This window comes from Rhodamnia argentea, chromosome 1, assembly GCF_020921035.1.
Source record: "Rhodamnia argentea isolate NSW1041297 chromosome 1, ASM2092103v1, whole genome shotgun sequence".
Classification (NCBI taxonomy): domain Eukaryota; kingdom Viridiplantae; phylum Streptophyta; class Magnoliopsida; order Myrtales; family Myrtaceae; genus Rhodamnia; species Rhodamnia argentea.
Genome location: NC_063150.1, coordinates 7,375,085 through 7,392,146, shown reverse-complemented (window position 1 = coordinate 7,392,146; position 17,062 = coordinate 7,375,085). Strand labels below are relative to the sequence as shown.

At 41.2% G+C, this 17,062-nt stretch overlaps 2 protein-coding genes across 5 annotated transcripts; both read right to left on the bottom strand.

Annotated features, from left to right (window-relative positions):
• Positions 1-752: 752 nt before the first annotated feature.
• LOC115756730 (mitochondrial substrate carrier family protein ucpB) lies at positions 753-5,615 on the bottom strand. 4 transcript variants are annotated; one of them, XM_030696611.2, is made up of 9 exons: positions 5,152-5,614; positions 4,599-4,715; positions 3,990-4,051; positions 3,653-3,889; positions 3,411-3,581; positions 3,266-3,315; positions 2,692-2,824; positions 1,493-1,530; positions 753-1,207 (listed from the first exon to the last, which is right to left on the bottom strand). In XM_030696611.2, the coding sequence occupies exons 1-9, from the start codon at positions 5,189-5,191 to the stop codon at positions 1,111-1,113; spliced, it is 945 nt and encodes a 314-aa protein (XP_030552471.1). In that variant the 5' UTR covers positions 5,192-5,614; the 3' UTR covers positions 753-1,110. The 4 variants fall into 4 exon arrangements, 3 of the variants coding, with proteins under 3 accessions (XP_030552471.1, XP_048139965.1, XP_048139967.1); XR_004017250.2 differs by having other exon boundaries at positions 1,079-1,207; positions 2,255-2,824; positions 5,152-5,615; XM_048284008.1 differs by lacking the exon at positions 5,152-5,614 and having other exon boundaries at positions 3,990-4,504.
• A 2,951-nt stretch (positions 5,616-8,566) lies between these two features.
• On the bottom strand, positions 8,567-13,458 carry LOC115756726 (bifunctional 3-dehydroquinate dehydratase/shikimate dehydrogenase, chloroplastic-like). The gene is made up of 10 exons (XM_030696607.2): positions 13,167-13,458; positions 11,789-11,897; positions 11,286-11,504; positions 10,686-11,023; positions 10,400-10,463; positions 10,017-10,125; positions 9,734-9,889; positions 9,471-9,619; positions 9,175-9,337; positions 8,567-8,693 (listed from the first exon to the last, which is right to left on the bottom strand). The coding sequence occupies exons 1-10, from the start codon at positions 13,361-13,363 to the stop codon at positions 8,650-8,652; spliced, it is 1,548 nt and encodes a 515-aa protein (XP_030552467.2). The 5' UTR covers positions 13,364-13,458; the 3' UTR covers positions 8,567-8,649.
• Between the last annotated feature and the right edge of the window lie 3,604 nt (positions 13,459-17,062).

Sequence of the window (17,062 nt, the reverse complement as noted above, 5' to 3'; positions counted from 1 at the left end):
AAAAGATTTAAAACGCACCCGGCCAAAAAAAAAAAAATTAAGACTAAATTGGCACAATTGCAATAGATTTAAAACTTCTTTTGATAATTTTTCCCCAACGAAGCACTAGAAATCAGCTGGAGTCCTCAACTTCAGTTTTGTCCTCATAAGTTGCAATTTCAGGGGAGTTTCATTTTAGCCCCCAGAGGGGATTCATATTGATGGCGATTTCAGTTTTAACCGGACACTCCTCCGTCTCAATTCGTGTAAACCATACCAAACTCATGAGAGTCAAGACAAGCCCTCAAAAGTCAACCAAGTCAGTATGGATTTCCAGATCCGAACGTCAAGCAGCAGCAAAAGAGGAAAATACAGAAGGGCACCAGAAAGAGAGGACGTTTAATGAAAACCAAATTAAATAAATAAAGCACCTTAAGTCAAACATGGAGTTTGTTGTACCTAAAACCTCCCAATCAACAACGCATTGGACAGCACAGAAACGCAAGGCATTGAGGCTCAACTTGTTCCTCAACTTGGGCCAAAACCGACATGAAAAGAGAGGAAGGCCAAACAAAGAACAGGTCATCAGCTGTCTCAGTCAATCCCAGATATTTTACTTCACTAGGAAGCGGCAGGGAGGAATGAGTAAGAGAGAAGCAACACCAGGAAATGGAAAAGTTTGAAGGAGTCGCAACGATAATGTGATTCGCCATTTACATTATTCAGATAACAATACATTATTCAGATAACAAGTAGTACAGTAGTCACAAAGGTGCCAAAGAAAAATTATACAGCAATGCTTATTGTGTTCGTGCGGATGTTGGCACAACGCACGATTGATGGCCCTCTCCCTCAGAGAGTACAACAAATCACTGAGAGGAATGAAGGGGCAGGATCAAATACAGGGAGCCCGAACAACAACTATGTAATCTGAGATGAATGCCGTTCTGACTGGGAAACCAGTTGATTCTGACTCCCAAAAAAATGAACTTATGTCCCCTCTCCAGAATAAGAGGAGGAAAAAATTCTTGAAAAGAAGCCATCTTTCGCTATTGTTTCTTGGGAAAATGGCAGCTAATCAGCAGTGGCAACGTATTTGTAAAAAGTCAAGGGGTGGCATCTATTGCATGACTAAAGTGCCTTTAGTCCAGTGACCTCCCTCAGCTTCTCACAAAGTACAAAGGTAATTGTGGTTTGAGGACCTAATCTCGCAAAGATTGCAAATCCCCTGGAAAATAATGCTCGATGGTTAACGCGTAGTAAGAGAGACACCAAAATAAAAGGGACTAACATTCAAAGGTTGGTTGATTCATATCCCATTATCTTTTTTAAATTTGTGAAGCAGAGATGGTTTTTTTCCAAAATTTGCTCCAAAGGACATCTTATATCCACATATCACCACACCACCAAACCACGACTTTCTAGAATGGACATGAACCAGTAACACCTGAGGCTTGTCGCAGGTAAATCAAAAAACGAGGTGCACAATGCACAGATTTGGAGGAAATCTCACCCTTTGTATAAAGCCCTAAAGCCTTCTGTACGAATGACCTGAAATCACAGGAGATTCAAATGAAACAATTAATCAAGTAGATAGAGCCAAATAACTGGTAAACAAGTCATCTAAAATTTCAATAAAACCACGAGCGCAAATCTAACTGGTAAGCAGATAGAGACAAATAAAGAGAATTTGCTAAACATCTAAACATAAGAATATCTGGGCAAATACTCTCAAATGCCTCACATTTCTCCTCTTCTAATTTTGTGTCAAATGCAAAACTCCCCATGCTTCCACCTACTTACATGTCTAGGCCGTTGGTTCACAACGAAAATGTTAAAACAGTTTTCAATTTTCAATTTTCTTGAAAATGGGTTTAATACTCTAAAGAGAAAATTTTTGAAAAAAATGAAAACTGTGAAAATATGTTTGGTATGTCCTTACTACTAATCCATTTGCGTCTCATAGCCCTTCCAGACTATCTAAATTTTATTAGTGAGATAATTAATCATAAGTAATTATTTCACAACCAAAAATATGTCAAAAATGGTAATTCAATTAATCAGCATCACTTGGTCAAAAAAGTTAACCATCTTGACAAATGCTAATTTACCAGGTTCAGATGGCGTCAATTTAATCAACTTATTCTGTACAAGTAATAATAGCAAAAGGTAACTAACTATAAAATCTAGACAAAATTTCATTACTGTAAAGAACAGATTCCAAAGAAAAGAACCATTCTTAATGTTAAACTCCGCATCAGAGAGAGAGAGAGACCATTACTTCTTCTTCAGATAAAGTACTTCGTCAACGTGTCACAACTTCTTCAGAGAAATTCTTCCTCAGTGTATAAAGAACGAAGAAGGGAGAGAGAGTCAACCAGAGAGAGCGACTTCAAAATGCTTTCTCTCTCTTCATAAGCTGTGTTTTCGATTGGAAAGGAAAAAAATAAAAAGTACAAAATTCTGTTGATATTTCCTCTCACTCTTTCGGTAGTAAAAGAGAAACAGCATTTCATATGTTTCAGTGGAAACTGTGTCATAAATTAGACCAAACGTATTTTCATCAGCATTTTCATTCTCAAAAGGAAATGGAACGAAAATTCTGAAAATTTTTCTTCAAGCAAACTGCCCCCTATCCTCTCCGTTGGAATATCGTGTTCTTTACGCCTTGGTAACGGTGGCTTTGGACAAGGAAAGGGACAAATAAGCTACCTGATATGCACAATGAAATCCGTTTTTGTATCTCCCCACAGTCTCAGATTCTCGTTGCAACATCAGACGGGTCTTAACCATGTCCACTGGCGCTGTCATGAGAGTACTCACCATGCCTGCAACTATGCTTGAGCTTCACCATACAGAAAGCAGAGTCAGTTGCCATTTTCTTAGAAAAGAACCAGACCATTCGCTACAGCTCTGATTAAAAAGCGTACTTGAGCGTACATTAGCACTTTCATAATTGCATGAAAGTTTTTCACTTAAAAGTTCTGATGATTCTATCTGGAAGCAACGCATCACACGGCCAAATATCATGGGTGAACAACTCAAAGTTCAAATCATATAGCAGCAATTTTGTGCCACACTAGCAAGCAAACGGAACCAGAATGACCAGTTGTGACAACTAAGAAACTTCAGATTTTTTCTAAATCCTGCGCAAATGTCACATGTTGAGTCCTTTTCATTCATTATCTTTAAGTAATGATAAACTGGCCTAGTAGACCACTTTTGGACTTTTCATTCAAAGGGCATTGAAACATGCTAGATGAGAATAGAAACATCAATATGTTACCTCAGATGTAGATTAAATCCTTCCTCAAGAGGTGTCAATCTCCTCAAAATCTGTATAATTAGCCAAAATATCCCACTGCTAAATGAAAAGTGGTAACTTATTTCTGGATAAAGCAAAGTAAACAATATGGTGACCAGAGCTTGACCTGCTTGGATTCGTCATATGTTGCCAGCTGTGATGCAGTCAAAGTAGCAGCTCTAGTCATAGCAGGGCCAACCCCTTTCCAGAGAGCTTTTACTCCCTCTTCGGACACGATCTTGCGCATTTCTCCAACTGGCCCAAGTTTTGTCAAACCTGAATTCATTTGTAACCGCACCTGGTGATAGATATACTCTTCAAATTAGTCTAATCAGGACGCTTTCAGGAAGTGTAGCCTGACAGCATTACCTTTATGACTTCAACTGGGTTGGTCATTGCTGTCGCAATAGCCCCTGAAAATGCTCCAGATGCTATTTTAACAAATATATTGGAGGACCCAAATGCCTGATCACAGACATACTTAGAGGGTTCATATAAGCCCAAGCGGAGGCCCCCATAAAGAAGGGATCGTGTTAGTGCAGGCGTCATTCCAAGATACAACGAATGTGGCCCTTCATTCTTCACCACTTGAATGAATACTTGGCCCTATGCATGAAGACATGAAAGAACCTTCAGAGAACCAATTTACAAACAACACTTTTATGTTGAGAGTACAAAAAAAGCAACAATCTGGAGGATACTATACCATTCCAGTCAACTGACCTCTCTGGCCAACAAGTTGCATTTGTAGCCTCACTTTGAGCACATCTGCAGGTGAAGTAATACTTTGATAAATTGCGCATAAGAAATCCTTCAGCTATTCTCCTCAGCAATGTTTTTTTCTTTTGATAATTCAAGAAAACTATCCAGCTATCGTTCTTCAACATGTATGAAAATGGAACTTCAGAGTCCGTGTCTTATTAAATCATCAAATTTTGCCTTTGGTAGGAGACATCTTTTGAGCATAAAGTTGTCTTCTGTGCAAATCTCTGTCCTTGAGGATGCAAGGTTATGCCTTCAGTCTGCAATGCACCTTTCGGAGGACCAGTGTCCTCATTATTTCTTAGAGAGGGGACAAAAGTAACACCCAGAATCACCAATAATCATCGGTAAACAGCAGAAGCACAAAGAAGAGGCATTTCTTGGAAAAACTAGTTGTCTTGCAAGTGAGTTACCTGACTCAATAATGCCATCAAATGAAAAAGATCCAGTTGATCCAATCTATATACAAATCAACAACACAGAGATGCAAGATGCCACTACCCTATCAATCAAGCTCAACAAACAATAAAAATGAACCAAATTGAGCACAAACCTAAGGGGTGGGTCACCGCAGTGGCAACCGCAACAGAGAGCCCACTGGTGCCAAAGTGATATGCGACATCCGACAGCGACACCCGCCATTTCTGACTCTTGTCTTGCCTCGAAGAACCTGCAAATCAAACCCGAATCACCCAAATCAAGTTACATTCATCTCCAATTGGTCAGCCAAACCACTGACATGTGAACCAATTCCATCACAATCCGCAGGCCAAAGCCTAAACAGATCATCCTTCAACCAAATTACCACATTCTGGGGCTTACAGAACGAGCCATGACCAGCCTCATTTAACCAAACGGCAACACTCCAGAACACCATGTGCACAAAAAAATCTTCTTTCAATCCATTTAGTCTCTCCTAGCCTCAAAAGCAAGCGAAAAAACACCAATAACAAAAAGGGCAAAATTCCATCTCGGCTATCAACGTAGGCAAATGTCTCGGATACACCAAAAGACCCAAAAAAAAAAGAACAGCAAATCCGACATCCAAACGTACATAAAAGAACCGAACTTGACTCGGGAGATATGGCAAAAGAGAGAAGAAGAACCTGAAAGCGAAGACGAACCAGAAGGCGAAGTGCCGACCATTTTCGCGCTCCCAGCGAATTTTGCGCGCTCGGGGTCAGGGAGCGCGCAGACTCACGACCTCCCCCAATTGAATCGCGGCCGTATTTATACATGGGATTCCGTATTTACGGCACCGGCTCGCAAAATGCAATTCGGCATTCTCAAGACACTTGCGCTGCCTTTTGTTGAAGAAGTTCGGCCGATTCGTAGAAAGTGGCCTGTTACGGACGGGTAAAGTCCACTTCCATGTTAGTCCGTTGGAAATAACGGGGGTTGGCTTGCCAAATGTCGCCCTGAACCAACGTACCGTAACCGCTTGAGATGATCGCCAAACACTTTATAATAATGATTAATTCCACGAAAACTTCAAACTGACATATCCATAATGAATTTATTGAAAATTAACTTTTTACCGTAAAAAACTCTAAACTAATGCACATGTAATAAATTTATCATCCGTTATTTTCTCTTAAATTTTATTGACAAATTAATGAGTTATATGATACGTGGCAATTGAAGTGTGTACCGGGTCGTGAATTTTACTCTCCATTTGTTAAAGGTGTACTAGTTCGTGATTTTTTATGACATTAATCTAATTTAACGAAAATTAATAGAGGGCAAATTCTTCGCGGGTGTACAAGTACCAGTTTGAGATTTTTTGTGGGCAAAAAATTAGTTTGAGATAAAATTGTCGCATGTATACTAAGCTTATGATTTTTTGTGATCAAAATATTAGTTTAAATTAAATTTGTCACATGTATGCCAGTTTAGAATTTGTTGTTAAATTAACCCTTATAAAAATTGCAATTTCTAGGGAGCCATTACTTGTTTTCTAAGATTAACAACAATTCAATCAAATTAAAAAAATTGAAAACTTATTTAATCGCTTGAATGTAGGTAATACAAATTAAGGGTCTGTTTGTTTCGCAGAAAATGAATGATTTGAAAAATATTTTCTAAAAAATAATTGTTTATATCGCTTGAAATAATTAGCCAATGATCGAAAATATATTCAAAATCATTAATTTTTTCACGAAGCGTACGCGCCCTAAATGAGGAATTAGCATTGGAACTAAAAAGAATCGAGTATATTCCACCAAATTGAATTTGAATAACCCTTTACGTACAATAATGCAAGATTTGTGTCTATTCTACATAAATCCTATGTTGCACTCTGAGAAAAAAAATTCTGCTTATTTTCATACGACTGAGAGATGGTTGGATGCATCACATTTATATATCTATAAATTTATAAATCTAAAATATATAAAGTAGAGATGTATCATAAAAGCCGGGAAATTTATTTAATGTCGAGTTAGTCATGGCCATGGACTGGATTGAGACCGGAACCGACCTGTACCCGGCCTAAGTCAAACTCGGAACCGGCCCGTAGATCGGGTCTGCGCTTCCAACCCCGAACCGGCCCGTGGCATAAGAGCACGGTTAATGTTTCTTCAAACCTTGAACCGAACCTTGAACCAGCGGTTCTGTGCTGGTTCCGAACTTTGAAAAAATGGGGATAAATTTTTTTTTTTTTAGAAACGGCTCTTTCTTTTTTGTGACCCTTGGTTACCACTCCCCGCTTAATTTTCCATTTTTTTTTTTTTTTACTTTATTGATTTCTAACTTATAAATACCTCTTCTCATCTCTCTTTTTTCACACAAATTCTCTCTTCATCTCAATTCTCTATATTATCTCTAACTCTCAATTATTCACAACATCCAATTTATTATTTTCTTTTCTTCAATTAAACAATCACACCATTTTTTTCATTTCTTATTCAATATTTCAATTATTCTCATTCTCTCTTTCAATTTTTCTTAATCCATTATTTTCACACCGTCTCATCCAAATTTTCTTATTCCATAATTCCTTATTTTCTTTATTTATTATCTCATTTAATAATTCCCTATTTCGGAATAATAGAATTATAAAATGAATTTTGTAGTACATATAATCTAGGTGATAGTGAAGCTTCTCAATCTAGTGACATACAAAGTGGGAACATAGGTAAAATTAGTAGAGGGTACCAACTTGTCTTGCATAGGCAAAAAAAGTAAAAGGGAGCAATAGGAAGTAATTCTAAAATAAAGAGCTATCTAACCGTTTCTTTTGAGTTTGATGCATCCCAAGACAGCATAGATTTCACAATATTGGATTGGTGGAAGAGGCATTCCACCCAATACTCAATTCTTGCTCTAATTGCAAAATAAATTTTAGCAACCCCTTATTCGATAGTCGCGGTAGAACAAGCATTTAGCGCTAGATGCAATATTTTGGACGAACTACGTTCAAGATTAGCTCCCGATTCGGTGGAGGCTCAATCTTGTGTTGATGATTGGACAAAAGTTTAATATAGACAACAAGAGATAGATCACAATAATGGAGCCGAACTTTTTGACGACGGATATACCACCAAAGACCGGTACCAAAACAGTAGCGACGATCGAGGATGAGGTAAGTATGGAGTTATCAAAGGTAAGCGAGCTACATGGGTTTTTATTTTTCTATATCCAAAAAGATTTATAGGCGTTTAATGATAATTCATTAAATTCAAGCTCCCTCCCCCTCTCTTGTTTTCCTCCTAAATTTGATTACAATTTGTATTTAATAATTTTTCCCCAATTGCAACTTGTAAATTACAATTTGTATTTAATAATTTTTTTCCAACGATTTGTATTCTCATTACAAATTGTATTTGATAATTCATTATTTTTTTTATTTCATAATTCATTATTTGATAATTTGATTACAATTTTGTTACAAATTCATTACAATTTAATTTTTAAACTCAAAAATCGTAACCGAAACCGAAACCGGAGGTTCCATTTTTGATTTTGAACCCGAACAAGGTCCGAAACCGGCCCGTAACCGTCGATTCAAAACCGGAACCGAAACCACCATTTAAGGGCTTGATTTCTGCTCCCCCTAAATTGGAATCGGAATCACTGGTTCATGAACTAGAACCGGCGGTCCTCGGCCTGTGGCCATGACTATGTCAAGTAACTCTTAATTGACAATTTAAGTCATGGACTTAGTAGGAAAAGGAAAAGTAAAACGAATATCCAATTTAGCAATTTATAAAGAAAGCGCTAAAAACCTTTTCTTGTAGTAAAGAGAGGTCATTATAGTAATACACATTCCTAGGCCCGACAATAACGGGCATGGCACGAGCAGGACACGAGCCGAAACACGAATTACAAAGAGAACAAACGAATATGGCATGACACGGTACGTCTAGCTTTATATGTTAAACTAGATCCTGTCATAACATATACCATAAAAATTATGTAGTTGCATGAGGGAGAATTTACGGTCGGGGACGATACCGTCATTGCACCGAAAAAAGGAATACCGCGGTACTCATACCATAAGATGATGTCCTCGGATTTTTACATGGTGTTATATGGAAGGGTGACAGACTTCTCATCAATTAAGAACTCAATATGATTCTAGTCACTTCACTTTGGCAGCGCCGCTAGAATTGTTCCAACACAAGCTTGCGCATGAACTCCTCCGGAGCTGCAAAATGCAAACAAAGATAGGAAGATCACAGTTATTAGCTGGTGTTAAATCTTTGCCATTCTCGGCAACAAAGGACCGTATGCTTTGGTTACTCCGTGGGCTAAGGTAGCCCGCGAACCGAAGCGTGCTAAACATCCGGAAGGATCTTTCATTTCGTAAAAGCTGTCGATGTAGGAAACCAGTTTTCGCAACGGCTAAACCCTCATTTTACCGTTGCACATATAAACTAATAGTTGTCGCCGGCGCCCGGGGAAATCAATTTTCCCGACGTACGTGGCTCTTCTGCGAATGCGGTATCGAAAGACGGGTCTGATCAAAAAGAAAACATAAACCTAGTGGTGTAAATAACTAGAAAAACGGAGAGTTTTCGCGAGATGGATAGTGAGCCCGTCAAGATTAGCCGAGAGTCTCGAAAAAGTCAGGATATCCGGTACAGAACAGAAAGCTATGTATGTGTGTTCATTGGGGAAGAGGATACCTAAGCCACTGGTGAAGAGTCTGAATTGATTAAGGGCCTGTCTGATGAACATCTCCATACCACTGACCACAACGGCCCCTGCTTGGGCTGCCTCTTGCAACAGCTTTGTGTTCCTTGGTGTGTATACTGCATCAAACACCAGCTCATATGCTCCCAACACCTCCTAAGAACATTTCATTGGCCATTACAGGAAATATTGATCAGATCAATGACAAATTCTATCTTGAACAACATGATTCTCAATGCAAACATCTGTTCATTCAAAAGAGGGGAAAACAGAGAGGAGGAGACAAAACCTTGGAAACAGGGCTCTTATCGGTGTGCGGCTCCATCCCGACCACGGACGCATTCGCAAGGATCATCCCTTGCTCGGGGCAGAATGTGTCCAAGTGTTCGTACCTGACGGCTTCTCCCGAAACCGCGTTGGCTAGGGCTTTTGCTCTCTCTTTTCAACATTTGCAAGCCGGGCCAACAGTGAAGTCAGTTTCTTAAAAAAGGATTGGTTTTGTTTGCTAGAGTGGGCTTAGGCAAGACCAATATATATACTCGGATCACTCACTGAAATTGCGGTTGAAGACGAAGACTCGGGCCCCGCGACTCTTGGCGCCGAAGGCCAAAGCTCTTCCGGCTCCTCCAGCTCCCACCAATACAAATGCTTTCCCTGCAATTGGAGAGCTGTCCATTGCTCTGGCTTCCTCATTAGCAGCATGCCTTTCTGTTCATCATTAGTCAATTTGGATCAAGACTCATCCCTAATCGATCCTATTACGCAAGGAAAGCATTTTTAGAAACTAGGACGAGAAAACTCGGATGGTCGTCCCGGTGGAGACTAGCTTAGTTACCTCTCAGAGCATCCTCTATAGCAGTGATTGAAGCCTCACAATCTGTGTTGTACCCAATCAGCTTCCCATCAGTAGGCCTTCTTACTATAGTGTTCACAGCTCCAATGGACTAAATTAGGCACAAGGAAACAGAGCCATTGAGCTTCATGTGAATCAAAGAACAAAGGTCGTGATAATGACAGAGACCGAAACAATGTGCTTGCAAGATCGGTCGATTGCACATGCATCTTTACCGGGATCAACCTTATGTTTCGCCTCATTTCAGTCCCTCAGTCAGGCCTAAGCCAAAAACTAAGGAAATGATACCAGAAATGCAAACCAAAGATTGACAAGAAAAGAAGAGAAAGTCTTAAAGGGTTGTACATTGGTTCGAGTCTCCAGACCTTAGCTAGTGGATGGACTTCATCACAGCAAGCAACTGCTGCTTCCTTATGTGGAATTCCCACACTGCAAAATTTTTTCACAAGAAGAGAAAGACAACAAGACTTTGCATTTCAATTATCCAACAAGGCCTTGCAAAGGAACCTAAAGTTGGAAATGTACTCTGATGTAGGAGAACTGCCTATCATGAGCAAAGACTATATATGAAGTGAAAGGAAAACGGCGCGACCAAATTCCGATAAGTTTAAGATCTGCGGGTTCTTATCCAATAAGAATGAAATAGCCTACCTGAAGCCTGCGAAATCTTGACTGGTATAGACCTTGAAGAACTCCTCGATGTCATCAACAAGCATAGGGACGTAGATACCGTTGAACCCGACATGTCGGAAGCTCGGGTTGTGGAGGAGCGGCCCTTTGCTGTGCCCGACTGGGTTCGATATGAGGCCGAAGACCTTGGTGTCCGCATTCATGTGCTCAATCTTGTACACTTGCTTGAGGCTAGTCAGCGTCGGCAGACCGGGAATTGCTCCTTCCAGCGACCCATACGCCAAGAAGCCGCCGAACTTCGGCCCCAGCAACTGGCTTATGAGCCCTCTGTCGCCGACTGTGGTGGCAATTAGCGGAACCTGACAACAAATCCGGGTCGATTTCATGACTTATGCGCGCTGCTACTATTGTTTAAAGCTGATTTTGGATCCTTCAACGCGATAAGTACATCAGTGTAAAGTGTTAACAGGCGAATTCGCTAACTGGAGGTACATAGTTCACATGACTAGCTAAAGTGGCCACATTTTCAGATATCTCCAATGATCTATCCGCAGTGAGATTTCCCGTTTCGGTTTTCCTAAAACAGCTTTGATCCCACAAGCTGTGAATGATTATGAGTACCTGGCAACTGGTGAGCAGCTGGAAAATCGGCGCTAAATCAGTGATGTAATCCACCTCGACAAGGAGCTTAATGACATCGGCTCCGGAGGACTGCATCGACGCGATGAAGTTCCCCAGCTTCTCCTTTGATGGTTTCTCGCCGTTCAAGTATCTGGACACGATTATCTTGCTGCTCGACCGCTTGTCCATCAGTTCGTCGATGTCGAAGTGAGAAACCACCTGCGCATAGCATTGTTTTAGCACATCTGAAGGAAAAGCGGTTCAGTCTGGGATATCAAAAGGATAACCTTTCTTGGGGACCAAGAATTGGTTCACTGATGGGGAAATATGAGCAAAAGGAACAAACAATTCGACTCGACATGATCGAACGCCTTCGCCTCCTAGAAAAAATGACATGAATCCTCCCATAAACCGTGGGTATCTCGTGATCCTTCCTGAATCCACATGGCATGCACGCATCAGGATTGCATACACAGCTGTGGTTCTCCCCATGGAGAGGTTACCTCATGTTCCATCTCGACGAACTCGACGTCCAATTCGAGCGCCAACCGGAGCACTCGCAGGCAAGTGGTCTTGTCATTGTGCTTCTGGGCAGCTCTAGCGGAATTCAACCTGCGAAAAAGGGAGGCTTAGTGAACATTTCTGGGCAGGCAAACGACTGCAGATTGGACAAAGCAGCTAGTCAAGTTGAGCAGGAGTTGATTAGTCTAGACTATGCAAAAATTAAGTCTTTCAAGTATACCGATCTTATGATTAGCGGGATCATTAATTCTTTTTTTTTCTTGTATTATTCCTAATTATTTCTCAACAAATAGTGGAACAAACCACAAAGGGTGTAAACCAGACAAAGAGTAATAATGTCTCGTGTCCTCCTCGGTCGCTCTTTTGGTATCATGCTCACAGGTCCCAGGTCACATGAACGTGGGACGAGGCGTGTGGATTTGTCCCCGAAAGGGCATGAGGACCACTTTGGACGGTACCCCGTCGCGATGAGTCCCAACGATTCCTGTCGTACCGCCGCACTCGAGTCTGATAACTTATATCAGTCTCGAGTTAATTCGATTTTAGTTTCGCTACCGCTCCGATAAGACAATCTTTTGGTTTCATCGAAGACGCCCTGGAAATCGGGATCTCACAACTATCATACCGAAATCATACCTCTACAACATGCGCATTCGAATCACAATATTTTTGCAGGAAATGTCAGGCTAATTTTTTGCCGTTAAGTTTTTCTACCTTGTGCAAGAACATTTAAAAAGGGAAATACATTTTTTTTTTAAATTAATGTATATGTTGCGTTTATAGTATAAAATAATGAGAGATGCGCATGAATGTGGTCCGAACAGCAATGCAGGGACCAGCAGTGCCAGGCTCTTGAAGCTCCGGAGACTAAGGAAATCAACAATAATAAATGTAAGACAAAGACAAGTGCCTGAATTTTCATTTTATTATTTCCCCCTCGTGACGGAACAACATACGAAATATAAAAAGTGATGATTATTCAAATGAACTTTGCTAGTATAATAATAACACTTTTTGGATGACTGTCATAATAACAGTATATTGTAATTTACAAATTTTTTTAAAAATGTGAAATCCACAATTATTAATTAAATTATTTATTTTTTTGTGACCCAATATAAATGATTATATAATCAATTTGCTAGTGGGACTTTGCTAGCATAACACGCACGTCGTTTCTCTAAATAGATGACAGAAAAATAGAGAACAGAGTGAAATGAGAAGCGAAGGGAGAAAAGAGAGGAGGTCAGAAGCAAGAAACTTTGAGGCTTTTCAATTGACAATGCACTGTGTAGCGCGTGCTGTCTCAGTTTGGAGTGACAATGTGGGTGGGGCTAAGAACGTGGGACTGGGAACCACCTGAAAGAGACTATGGCCGGGAGTGTCCGCCGCCGGATGAGCTCCTCCACCTCGGACACGAGGCCGAAGGACATGGCGTCCACGCGGAGCTCGACGAGGTCCGCGCCTTGCGCCTTGGCCTTGTCCATGGCGGCCAGCATCCCTTCCAGGGTCTCGCACTCCAGCGGAGCGCACACCAACACGCCATTCCCGCCCATTCCCTGGCGTTGGCTCCCTCAGGACGGCGCGAGAAACTTCCGGCGCTGATCTGGGGAGACGCAGGAGAGGGAGAGGGTCTTCACTGAGGCAGGAGAGGGCCAAGTTCTCCTCTCTTTATAGCGGCGCCATGAGCAGCTGCCCGTCGCTGTTGAGCTCTTCATTATGTGACCCCAATTATCGGGGGCGCTAACGTGTGGTGTATATATCTAATCCTCACGAGCCACGTTCGACTACACGATTGGCTATGCATGGAATCACGAGATAATGTGGGGGCGAGGAAATGCTTCATGATAATGATGTACACCGTTACAGTACAGTGTGTTTTGCATAAAATACTCATTGATTTGGATATCTTGTAGTTAAAAATAACTGAGACTGACAGTTCAGCAGCTTTCGGTGGATGGCCATAACCTTAATCAACCTGAGGGCAACATGAGCAGCTCGATACGCATTTACTCCTTTCGTGGGTCGGAGAGGAGATTCGAAATATGAAAACTGGAAGGGAAAAAAAAAAGGTGAGGCAGTTTGAAGACGGTTGACACGCCCACAGAGGGAGGAAGGTGGTGAGAGAGAGGGAAGCCAAGTGTGCGGCTGCATGGGAGGGTGGACGCCAGGTTTCGCCGCGCACCCACCAGCTGGGCGGCGACGCCCCTCGGCCTCCGCGTTATCGGCCTCGCTTCTGGCGGCTGCTGCCCGCTTCCTCCAATGAACCAGCGGCGATACGATCCGTGACGGGTTCACAGTAGCAGTAGGTTGGGATATTCCCGTTTAGGTTCCCATACGGGAAGCTGAGGAGTTTTGCCCAGATATTCACCAGTTACTTTTTCGCTCTGAGGAATCACTGAACACGCTCGGAAAGATTTCGCCACATGTTTGGCGATCTCCCGGGAGTAGCAAAACCCCAAGAAAGAGTTGCTCATCGTGAGATTTTCCATATCAAAGGTGACCAGCATCCACCGCGCTGCCATATTTCTCAACCGCCGTGTTGTCGCCGCTGCTGTCGCCGGGCAAGGAAGCAACTATGGAAGGAGAGTTAACTTTGCATTAGGCTCGGTACCTGCTAGAATCTTTTGGACTGCCGCGGATCGTCGAACGAGTTCCTGATTATGGTTTGGTCTAGAAGAGGACATTGTGATGTACCTATTGCCCATAATTAGAGATTAGATATGAGACTCGTTAATGTGTAGAAGAATTAAATGACTTCGGGGGATTGGATTCGGAGGGGTAGGATCACGTCCGACGAGAAGAAAATGTGGATTGAATACTTCTATACCTTGATTTCTAGCACTTTCTTTTCTATTTTTTTTTTTGGTCAAATGGTTCCCAATACTTTGGATTTATAACTTATAAATGGTGTTAATACCATTAAGAACACCGAATCAATACTCTATGACGCATTTGTCCCAAATTAATTTTTGCCTTGCAAGAAAATCTCAAATCAGTAATCCCACGGTACGTTCTCTCCAAATTAACTTTCGTCCAATATCCCCTTGAATTGCACACACATCAAAACACGTCGCAAACGACTATAAGACGGATCTGACTTGAAAAGTCTCCGCGTATAGATAAAGTACGCATGTCAATGGAGGATATATTCGAGTTGAGGATGCTAATTCGAGATTTCTTGAGAAAGGGAAATTATCTTCAAGTGAATGTATCGAGGGGTATTAGTTTGGGATTTTTGGAGAGGTGATAATCGGATTGGAGCAAATACATCTTAAGATACCAGCTTGAAATTTTTAACTGGAATCGAATCATGGACTTAGTTATGAACAACATAAGCTACGGAGTTAAATAGCGAAATGAACAAAAAAAGAAAAGAAAAGAAAACCCACACGTGTCACCAAAGAAAACGCTGGGCCCCAGAATCCTCGTGAATGTGCGAAAAGCTTTAATAATATGGGTCGCGGGCTCTGTCGCACGTGACAGGACACGTTTAATGTTGGGGACATGGAATGACATTATTTGCCTTGTCCTTTTCTCAAATACCCTCTCTCCTTTTGTCGCCCTCCAATAATTTGGGGACTACATTGTACATATCTCATAATTCCTGCGGCCCCCACCCCATCGCAGCTTATAATGATTTCGGCCTTTTTCACCAGCCTTGCCTTGGTGCACCAGCCCCATCGTATGTTTTCTTAATGGGCGTGTTCAATACATCATTGGCCCTTTTCAATCGTATGTCGAGATCACGTCGGTTCCACGTGACTTTCGTTGCCACGAAACGCCAATCCAGGGCTATTAAGGAGCTTCGTGGTAACACTTCGGGTTCTGAATTTCTCTCTCAAAAATTAATCTAGTAAGAAAATTCGTTTGGTAAAAATTTTGTCGAAGTAGAAATCCGTTTAATAAAAAAATTGACTTATAGTAGGATTTTTAACATCTGCCAAGATTTTTGGCCAACTTTGAGAAGTAAATAATTTTTACTTCTCTACTTTAGAATCACTTTTTCGACCACACCAACCTCCGCCGACCGACGACCGCCCGCCGCCGCTTGCCGCCACCACCCGCAGCCCGCCGACCGCCGAAGATTTTGTTAATAATGTTTCAAAAGTAGAAATTTTCAACAATTACCAAACGAATTTCTCCGATCAAAAGTCAATCTGGAGCAAAAATAGAAAAATCAACTTCTACTTTTGAGAAGTAGAAAAATCAACTTCTAGTCAGAAGTTGATTTCTAGTAGAGAAGTGTTACAATGCACACCCTAAACTTTTTCGATAATCCAAAAAATTGATAAGGTCGTACTTGATTCTTCCCCTACCCCTCTCCCGGGGTCGCTTGATGATAGATTTTATATACTCTTTTATATTCATGCGATCTCTCTTTATCTATCGACTTACATTTTTGAATTGGACTTTTCTATCGAGATTTTTCACGTGCCACAATCGACCGATCCAACTTGCATCTTTTTGCGTGTCTGTGTCCACCCCTATCGGTGGAATTCCACGTGTCGTGGTCAACTCATCCAACTTGCATGTAAGATTGAGGTATTGAAAGAGGAAAAATTGTCTGAAAAGTCCTAAATTTATTGCATTTTTGTCAATTCAGTTTTAGCCATTTTAAATTTGCAAATTGAGTCATGAATCTTTTCAAGATTTGTCGGTTGAGTCCATCCGGTCAATTTCAACCGTAAATCGTTAATGTGGACGCCGACCGTTTTTCATGCCCGTGGTCGCCCTTATTTTCTTTGTATTTTTTTTTTCTCCGTGTGGCCGGCAAGGGCCCAACGACCCCGCTGATCATACAAAGAAAAGAAATAATACAAAAATAATGAAAAAGAGAAAAAAATTTAAAATATTACTAAAAACATGTCCAAGTTAGTCCCAACCGTGCCATATAAGACAACCGTCGTCCATGTAAATAATTTCTAGCCAAATTGACTGGATGGATTCAATTAGCAACACATGAAAATGTTTAAGACTCCATTTAGAAAATTAAAACGTTTAGAACCGAATTGGCAAAAGTGCAATACGTTTAGGACTTTTTAGACAATTTTCTTATCGAAATATTGTCTCGCATCGTTTGAGAATGGATTTTATATGCTCTTTTATATTCATCTGATTTTTCTCTACTTATCACCCACGCCTTTAGATTGGTTGCGTCTTGCAGTCACTCCCGTCAGTCAAATTCCATGTGCCGTTGTCAACTACTCTGGCGTGCAGGTGAGGGTAGAGGGGGCCATTTGGGCCCGTGGGCC